The sequence below is a fragment of the Chlorella variabilis genome (genome assembly GCF_000147415.1).
Source record: "Chlorella variabilis unplaced genomic scaffold CHLNCscaffold_22, whole genome shotgun sequence".
Lineage (NCBI taxonomy): Eukaryota > Viridiplantae > Chlorophyta > Trebouxiophyceae > Chlorellales > Chlorellaceae > Chlorella > Chlorella variabilis.
Genome location: NW_005435066.1, coordinates 225,647 through 234,668, shown reverse-complemented (window position 1 = coordinate 234,668; position 9,022 = coordinate 225,647). Strand labels below are relative to the sequence as shown.

The 9,022-nt window shown below is 66.5% G+C and overlaps 2 protein-coding genes across 2 annotated transcripts in view; one reads left to right on the top strand and one right to left on the bottom strand.

Moving 5' to 3' along the window:
• Positions 1-3,391, bottom strand: part of CHLNCDRAFT_26777 (hypothetical protein) — a gene marked incomplete at both ends in the record, with an annotated part of 4,116 nt that extends 725 nt beyond the window's left edge. Inside the window, 10 exons of the mRNA XM_005844421.1 lie at positions 105-225; positions 476-619; positions 819-971; positions 1,095-1,179; positions 1,373-1,474; positions 1,699-1,840; positions 2,004-2,153; positions 2,396-2,524; positions 2,698-2,869; positions 3,141-3,391. Of these exons, the coding sequence (XP_005844483.1) occupies positions 105-225; positions 476-619; positions 819-971; positions 1,095-1,179; positions 1,373-1,474; positions 1,699-1,840; positions 2,004-2,153; positions 2,396-2,524; positions 2,698-2,869; positions 3,141-3,391 (1,449 nt within the window). The remainder of the gene's footprint in view (positions 1-104; positions 226-475; positions 620-818; positions 972-1,094; positions 1,180-1,372; positions 1,475-1,698; positions 1,841-2,003; positions 2,154-2,395; positions 2,525-2,697; positions 2,870-3,140) is intronic.
• A 522-nt stretch (positions 3,392-3,913) lies between these two features.
• CHLNCDRAFT_138820 (hypothetical protein) lies at positions 3,914-5,025 on the top strand (the record flags this gene model as incomplete). Its single annotated transcript, XM_005844513.1, has 4 exons — positions 3,914-3,988; positions 4,117-4,307; positions 4,518-4,794; positions 4,915-5,025. 4 exons carry the CDS (start codon positions 3,914-3,916, stop codon positions 5,023-5,025), a joined length of 654 nt encoding a protein of 217 aa, XP_005844575.1.
• Between the last annotated feature and the right edge of the window lie 3,997 nt (positions 5,026-9,022).

Here is a 9,022-nt window from a genome sequence, read left to right as displayed (position 1 = left end):
CGTACAAGCATGCGCTGGGCATCCATGCACGCGCTGCGCCACGCGACTGGCCACAGCAATGGTTCACCCGGGCCCAGCCCAGCCCACCCCAGTCGCGGCCCCACCTTGCTGACGACCGTGCCGATGGTGCCAAAGGTGGACGAGATGATGGCCGAGGGCGTGGCCACACCAAAGTAGGGGTGGGCCAGCGCCGCAGACGCCGACAGGCGCTTGGAAGGGTCGTACCTGCGGTACAGGGCAGTACAGGCGGTACGCAGATGGGGTGAGGTGGGGTGAGTGCAGTGTGAGCGGGGCGGGGCGAGGAGGGAGGCCAGGGCCGTGGGCATGCAGGCAGGGACATGCCAGCGGGCAGCACCCCACAGCACAGCGCGGGGGCAGGTAGCAACACCCCACAGCGCAGCGCGGCGGCAGGCAGCACGTGGCAGGTGGGCGGGCCGCAAGAAGAACAGCACAACACGGGAGGCGGGGCACGCACTGGATGAGGTTGCAGAGCAGCTGCCAGCCGGCGCCGCCGTCTGCGTCCAGCACCGCAAATCCCTCGGCATACGCCTTGTCGCCACGCTTCTCCAGCGCCTTGCGCCAGGCATTCAGGTTCCACCCGTACTGCTCGGCCAGCTGCCTGCGGGGTGGAGACAGCAAGCGAGCGGCGGCAGGCTTTAGAGACCGGAGAGATGCGGGCCCACGCCTCCTTGCTTGCCTCACTCCAGCTCAGCAAACAAGTCAGCCTGCCGACTCCCTCGCAACGCCTCCTGCCCCCAGCTGCTGCCACCACGGCTCAGCAGAGAGACCGGCCCTTCCTGGCCACCCGGCCAGCTCACTTGTTGAAGTTGATGAGCGTGTTGTCGCCCCGCAGCAGCGGGAAGGCCATTTGCAGCAGTACCACCCCCACTGAGTACATGTCGAAGCGGTCGGGAGCGTTGAGCTGCCACAGCACGGGGGACAGCAGTGCGGCCACGGGCGCGGGTGGCGCCCTGCACGCAAGGAGGCGCGCTCGGCAGTCGGGCACGGACAAGGGCAGGAATGGGAGACGAGGCAGAGTCCCAGGCAAGCTTGGCAGGACCCCTGGTGGGTCTGCTGTGCCCCAGGTGCCGCACCTGGGCGTCTGCTTGCTCATGATGTACTGCTGCGGCGGGGCGTACCGCGGGTCCAGCAGGTACTGGTTGGGCACGTAGTTGATGCCTGCAGGAAGTACAGGTCGGCCGCAGAGGTGCAGGCTGGAGCATGCCAGGCTACAGCGCACAGGCTGGATGGAGCACGGCCGAGCCGGATGCAGCGCGGCAGGCTCCACAGGCGCGCCAGCACGGCAGCAACTGAGGCGCGCAGTGCAGGCGCGCGGCGCAGCTCCGGCCAGCCAGCCAGCCAGCCGGCGCACCGATGCGCAGGTCTGCGGCCGCCCCGAAGTCAATCAGCTTGATCTTGGAGTCCTGCTCAGACAGGATGCAGTTCTGGGGCTTGACGTCGCGGTGCACGATGCCTGGTGGGAGGAGCCGGGAGGGAAAGAGGCAGGGGAGGACGTGAAGAGTGTGTGGTGCTGTAATTGGGTGGGTGGGGTGCGTATGTGTGTGTGTGCATGGGTGGTGTGTGCGTGCTGGTGGGCATAGGTGTCCTGGGAGGGTGCAAGCGCAGCAGGCCCCGCAAAATCAAGGCGGAATGCAACACCGCCAGCTCCCTGAGGCCGCCCCGTGGTTGGCTGCTCACCCACGGAGTGGCACTTTTCTAGGCAGCCCAGCAGCTGCTGCAGCGCGACGCGGATGATGGCGGCCTTGCGCTCGGGGCCCTTGGGGATGTTGAGCTCCCGCCCGAACAGCGACTGCTCCAGGTTGTAAGGAAACTCCTTCTTCTGCGGGGAGAAGAGGCGCGGGTGGAAGGGAGAAGGGTGTGATGGCGGAGGGAGGGCTAGTGGAGCGTGACCGCCGTGTGGGTTTGCGGGCCAGCGCCGAGCAGCAGAATGGGCGGTTGTGCACAGGGTTCCAGGCTGGGGCGGCGTGCATGCATAGCCTCACCTGCATCAGGTCTGCCAGCGTGTAGTCGCCCTCGTACTCCCACACCAGCCACGTGCTGTCCCCCACCGCCCCCCTGCCGTCGCTGAATGCCGTGATGAACCTGGCGGCCGACTGAGGCGACACCCTCATCATGCGCTCATTCATCCACACCTGGGCAGGGAGCGGTGCAGGGTGCGGAAGCGCGGGGTGACGCGGGGTGGAGGCGGGCCGGGGCGGCCTCCGGGAGCAAGCAGCGTGGTGCGCTGCGCGGCGACACATGCGCGGCGTGCCGGGAAGGGGAGCAGCCTGCGCGGGACCGCTGCAGGCCAGCCCGACGCCGCTAGCCACCCCTGCTTCGGCCCGGCCCCAGCCATGCATCCTCGGCCAGCCAGGCAGGTAGGGAGCCAGCCCACCTCTGCCTCCCCAAACTCAGTCGCCTTCTTCACGATGACCTGCCGCCGCTGCTGGCCCTCCCCCATCTCAGCCAGGTACACCGTGCCAAAGCCGCCCGTGGCAATCTTGCGGCCCATGTCAAAGTCCTCCTGCGCGCGGGGGCGGCGGCGTGGGTGAGCGGGCAGGCAAGCGGGCAGGCAGGCAGGGGAACACAGGAGGCTTCCGCTCGAAGGGTGCCAACGCCCGCAAGCGCTGTGGAAAACCATCGGGCCACGGCCCCAGGAATACCCCTCCTCTTGCACACACACAAAGGGGCACACACCTTGCCGTACACCTTTGCTGTCCTGGCCTGCATGGGCGCCTGCAGGTATGTGTCTATGAAGCCCGACAGCACACCAGGGGCGCGCGTGAGGTAAAAGGCGGCGGCGGCCAGCAGGGCCAGGCCCTGCGGGTTGATGCCCCGCTCCTCCATCCGCAGGACAGGGTCCAGTGTACTGCAGGTGCCGCGTGGTGGAAAGCGGCGGAGAGTCACTGGTGGGGGCGGCGGCGGCACGAGCGGGCAGGCGGGCGGCCAGCAAAGCCATGTGCACGCCGGGCGGCAGTGGCAGCGGAGACAGGAAAGCACTCTGGACGCAGGCATGGGGCCAAACGCCAGGGCGCAGCCAGTCGGGCATGCACCCCTGGAACAGCAGGCAGGCTGCTTGGCGTGGCTGGTGGAGCGGTGCACCGTGGGAGCTGGAAGCAGGGGGTGGGCGGCACGCACACCTGCGGTGCGTCAGGTCTCCACAGTTCATTGTCGAGCAGGGCAGCACAATGGGCTCGTAAGCCAGCGTGAGCAGGTGCTGCAGATGGTGCAGGCCGCTGACCGCCGCATCCACGTGCTCTGGCAGCAGCGCGGCGCTGGGTGCCGCGGCCCGGTGACGTCGTTGCCGCTGCGGCAGCGCGGGCGCCGCCGGCCGCCGGCTGCCGCCGACCCCTGCTGCTGCTTGCCGGGCTGGCGTTCGCTGCGAAGGCATGACGGAGACGACGAGGGCCTCCATCGCTGCTGCGGGGCCCGCTCCAAAGCGGGTGCCGGAGTGCTGGAGTAGAGTCGGTGGTGGCCAGCACAGAAGGCTCTCGGGTGCACTTTTCTTGCAGTCTCAGGCTGCCTGGATTCTGGGATTATAGCTGGAACTGCGAGATATGCGAGGTGGGAGGGCTTGAGGCCCGAAGGCCAGCTCACGCCATCATTTAGATGTGAGCCCCTCTCGCGCAGTTCTCGCAATCCTCGGCTCCGCGCCTCGTTTCCCACCTCGATTCCGGCCCCGGAAGGCCGGCTTGGGTGCGAAGGGCCCTGGCCTCTCGTGTTTACCCTGCACCCCTGCCCCTCTGATTGGACTTTCCTGAGCCTGAGGGAACCAATTCGCGAGCAGCGAGCAGCCGCCTAGAGCAGGGCACTGCCGCCGCCAGGGCGCCGGCACCGCGCTCGGTGCGCCACTGAAAGAGCTGCGCCAGCTGCTGTCAATCAAACCGTTGCCGGCCTTAGCGACATCTAGGACATGTCGGGCGGGGTGCTGGCGCTGGCGTGGCGGCGCTACCTCCAGGCGCTTGACCAGAAGCCGCTGAAGACAAAGGTGGGGGGTGCATGCTGGGGAGGTGGCGGTGGCAGTGCCTGTCCATCACGGCCTCCCGTTCCTGCATCCCCCACCCGCCCCGGACCCCAGCACCACACTGCTCGCACAACCGACTTCCCACAACGCAGGCCGTCACCGCCGCCGTGCTGATCGCCGCCTCCGACCTGCTGGCGCAGCGGCTGACCAGCGCCGCGCCCACCAACTGGCGCCGCACTCTCAGCATGGCGCTGTACGGCTTCCTGTGGGCGGGGCCCTCCAGCCACTTCTGGCAGCACATCCTGGAGAACATGTTTCCAGACAAGAGCGACGCGCTGCGCAGGTGGGCGCGCGTGTGGGCATGCCGCGGCCCAGCCCGTGCCCGTGCCCTGCCACTCTCTGTGGACTGTTCGTTGGCTGCTCGAGGGGCGCGGTGGCGACGCACACGCTGCGCAAGCATGCACGTGGGTGCACCGTGGCAGACCCACTGCCTTGTGTAGTGCCATTCCACGTCTCCCCAGAGCTAGGCTTGTCCTGCCTCCCTGCCCCGCAGCGTGAAAAAGGTCCTGGTGGACCAGCTGGCGTACGGCCCCGTCCAAAACGCTCTGTTCATGGCCTTCCTGGCCAGCGTGGTGGAGGGACGCAGCTGGGCCACCACACGCGCCAAGCTTGCCTCCGATTGGCCCGGCGTGCAGAGGCGCAGCTGGCGGGTGTGGCCCGTGGCCTCCTTCATCAGCCAGGAGTATGTGCCGCTCAAGGCAAGCTGGCTGGCAGAAGAGCAGGGGCAGCCGGAGAGCTGGGCCGGGGCTGCTGGTGCGGCTGCGTCGTTTGTGGGCTGGCGGGGACCAACAGAGGCTCGGCGTGCGACGGCGTGGCGCTCCCCCCGGGCTTGGGACTTGGCCCGGAGACTGAGCTGCTGCTGCTGCCCTGGCCTGCTGCTGCCCGTGCAGCTGCGCGTGCTGTGGCTGAACGTGGTGGCGCTGGGCTGGACCACCTTCATGATACTGCAAGGCAGAACAGCCAACGCGGCAGTGCTGCGGCTGAAGCTGGCGGCTCGCTGACGGGGCGCGGTTTCGCCCTGCGCTCCCGACACTCTGTACATCACACTCTGACCTCGTGTATCCTCAATTCTGCCGGTAATTCGTGAGCGGCACCTATTCTTAGGTGTGCCCACGCCGGACGCACCAATGTATTCATACTGCCTCTTTTGCCAGCTCTCGTCTTGCGGACGGACGGCATGTGCCGCCACAACACCGCCTTGCATATGATGCTTTGCACACAAAGCCGTGTGACTGATGTGGTGATGCATGGCAGATGAACAGAGCAGCAGGGATAGTATGTGCTTGCTATAACAACAGCAATGTTCAATGATTGCTGAAGCCAGAGGGGACGCACGCGGCGGCGGGGAAGATGCAGAGAAGCGGCGGCACCGCCAGGCTGTCAAGATGCGGTGTTTCCCGGAAGCCTGGTGAGCGCTTCCGCAACGACTCAGTGAACAGAAAAAGGGATAAAACCGGGGTTGCGGGACGGCATTGGCCCGAGCGCAATTCCTGCCAAGCCCTACACTTCCGTGAACTACCGGGCCACTGGAGATCATGGAACGACCAGAGTGAACCGCTTCAGGGGTACCAAGGGCCCGGGCAACTGAGCCCGAGAAATGCAGCCCTCGGCATGGGGTCTGGTTCTGCTGACCCTTCTGACAGCGCACAGCGTGTGCGGTCAAACCGCTGGTGCGCATTGGGCCGTGCGGAGTGGGCTCCTTTTGTTTGCGCGTAGCTGCTGGCTCAGCTGCCGCCGCCGCTGCCGCCGCTTGGCGGCACCGCCACTGCGTCCCTGTTTGGCAGCCACTGCGCATGCTTGGCACTGTGCCCTAGGCACACGCACTGACATCCCCCTGCTCCCTGTGCAGGCGACCTGTTTGCCCAGGCGCTGCTAGCCCAGGCGGCGGCCATCACAAATTGGGATGCGTTCAAGGAGGGCAACCGCATGGCTGGGTGGGACAACCGCACGGATGTGTGCCGCTGGTCCGGGATCACGTGCGGCTCCACAGGGGATGTGAATGAGCTGTGAGTGACGGGGAGGCGCGGTACGCAGCACAGGCCCGGCTGCTTTTCAATCTGCTGCCTGGCGACGGCGCGGGCATGCCGCCTGAGCGCAGGCGTGCTGGTGCCTGGTTCTGCTCGTGCAGGAAGCTGCAGTGCTTCAAGAACGTGGGGCTCTGTGCCGTGCTGGCACAGGGCACCCTGGCGCTTGAGCTGGCCATGATCCCGTCGCTGGCAGTGGTGGATGTGAGGGGCCAGCAGCTGTCGGGTGCGCCGCCTGCCTGGCCGCCGCCTGCCTGAACGGCTGCCGGTTCGGCTGGAGGAGATGTTGACAGCTAGCGAGAGCACGCGGTGCCCACAAATTGGCTGCACATGGGAGCGTCTGCATCCCGCCCCATCTCCTCCACCCTCTTTTGCCTGCAGGCCCTCTGCCGGAGTGGGGGGTCAGCCAGGTGCCCTTTGTGCAGTTGCTTGTGGGCTACACCAACTTTTCAGGCTCCCTGCCGGAGTCTTATGGCTCGGGCATCTTCCCCCAGCTCGCCACACTGTGAGTGCGGGCCGCTCCCTGGCCTGGCCCTGGTACTGCTGGTGCCACCATCCTCGCAGCGCTCATACCGTCTGTCGCGAGGCTGCACTACTGCGCGATTGGTCTGCCTTGCAGGGGCCTGTCCAATACCAAGTTCAACGGCACGCTGCCAGCGTCGTGGGGCCTGCCGGGCGCCTTCCCCAGGCTTCGCCAGCTGACAATCACCAACGTCTGGGGCGCCCCAGCCAGCGAGAGGATCACAGGTGAGGGTCGGCCCAGTGCCAAGTGCGCGACTTCGGCACCAAACATCCATTGCAGAGGCAGCACGGGTGGTGGGCACGTGTGTCGAGGCTGGGCCTGTGCCCCTACGCTTTGAGCGCAGGCAACCTGCCGTCATCTTGGTCGGCGCCCGGTGCCTTCCCCTCCCTGGTTGGAATGTGAGTGCAGAGTGCCGTTGACCGCATGCCAATTTTCTGTGGTTTTTTCTAGCCTTCTGTTGCGCGTGTCTGGCACCACCGCGCCCCCGGTATCTGCATGTTCACCCTAAACCCCCATCACTGGCTGCAGTGACATCAGCTACACCACCCTCACAGGTAGGCTGGGGCAGCTGCTGCGGTGCATAGTGTTTGCCACCTACAGCAGCAGCACTGCTCGTTTGGACCATCCTCACTCTCTTTCTTCCACACATTGCTGCCTGCAGGGACCATTCCGAGCACATGGGGCTCGACAGCCCTGCCAAAGATAAAAAACATGTGAGCTTCTGCCGGAGTGTGTGCCAGGAGCTGGTTGTTTCCCCAGTGATGCCCACGGACTGCCAGGCGGCTGCTCCATCAGCATCGCTGGTGTCCCACACTTCGTTCCCACCGTGCTGCAGCAATCTGATGAGCAACAACTTTTCCGGGGGGCTGCCGGACGCGTGGAGCGCTGCTGGGGCCCTGCCCAGGCTGCATAAGCTGTGAGCCGCCATTAGCACGCGATCATGTCTCAGCAGCAGTGCCAGCCGCAGCCGCCGGCAGGGTGCTTGCTGGCCCTTCCCTCCAAGGCCTGCACTGACGCTCTACCCTGCTGCCTCTCTGCCTCCCATGTCCCGCAGGCTGCTCACCAACAACTCCCTGTCAGGTGAGAGGCAGCCCAAGGCGCAGGCACGCGGTCTGGCTCACACACCGTGCCTGGAGGCACAGAGCCTGGCTGGCTCCCTGCACATGCGCCCGACGCATCCTTCCATGTGCATGACGACCCTGCCATACGGCCGCTGCTATCTGCGCCCCTGCAGGCACCCTGCCGTCCTCGTGGGGAGCCACCCCCGGCGCCTTTTCTGAGCTCACAAACTTTACCATCGACAACAACCGGTTCACCGGCGAGTTTCCCAATGCTGTTTGTTTATTTTTTATACTGAACTTCAGTAAAAATAATAAACAAACAGTAAAGTTCACTTGAAGTGAACAAACCATATCCTGCCAATTCAGCCCTTGGGCCTGTGTGCTGCTGTCTCGACGCCTCACAGGGCACCGCCCCTCTCTCAGGCTTCAAACATGGTTGGCATGCTGCCGCCTGCGCTCCCGCCGTGTGTGCTGCAGGCTCCCTGCCGGCCAGCTGGGGCAGCCCCTTTGCCTTCCCCAACCTGGAGCGTCTCGCGGTTGGCGGCAACCCGCAGCTCTGTGGGCCGGTGCCCGCCACTCTGCAGCCGGAAGTGAGCTTCTGGCTGGCTGGCTGTCGAGCGCACTACCGTGTCTCTTACCTGAGCGGCAAGCTTTTCAGCACCCTGCTTCTGTCACTGTCGTGCCAGGCTGACACCTGCCACTGCTGCTGCCGCGCTGCGCCCTTGCAGGTCTGCTCTGAGCCAGGCAGCTGTGTGGATGTGAGTGGGGTGAACACTCTGGTATGCGGCTACTCACCCCCACCCATGGCGCTGACTCCCAGCCTCGCGCCCAGCCCAGCCCAAGCCTTGACGCCAGCACCGGCGCCCGCGCTCCCCACGCCTGCGCCTTCCCCGCTCACCGCTGCGCCGGCCCCTGCACCAACGCTCGCGGCAGCTTCGCCCAGCCCGCCGCCACCCATCCAATCTTCGCCGCCACCTCCACCACCACCGGGGCCGCCGCCACCACCTGTCTCCTCTCCGCCGCCGCCACCTGTCCCTCCTTCTCCACCCCTACCATCGCCCCCCGCTCCTCCATCCCCACCTCCGCCTTCCCCGGCTCCCCCACTCCCCCCACCGCCCAGCCCCCAGCCCTTGCCGCCCTCCCCGGCGCCGCTGACGCCCAGCCCACCCTCTCCCAGCGTCCTGCTGCTTGCGCCTGCCTCCCCCGACGCATCGCCGCCGCCGCCCGAGCCATCGTCCCCGAGCCCTCCCTCACCTCCCCCGCCCGCTCCAGCCAACGACACAGAGGCAGGGGTCTCCGGCTCGGCAGCGCCGCCAACCTCGTCCTCCTCCTCGGCTCCGGTGGCGGCCATTGCAGCGGGCGTGGCGGGCGGGCTAGGTGCGACGTCGCG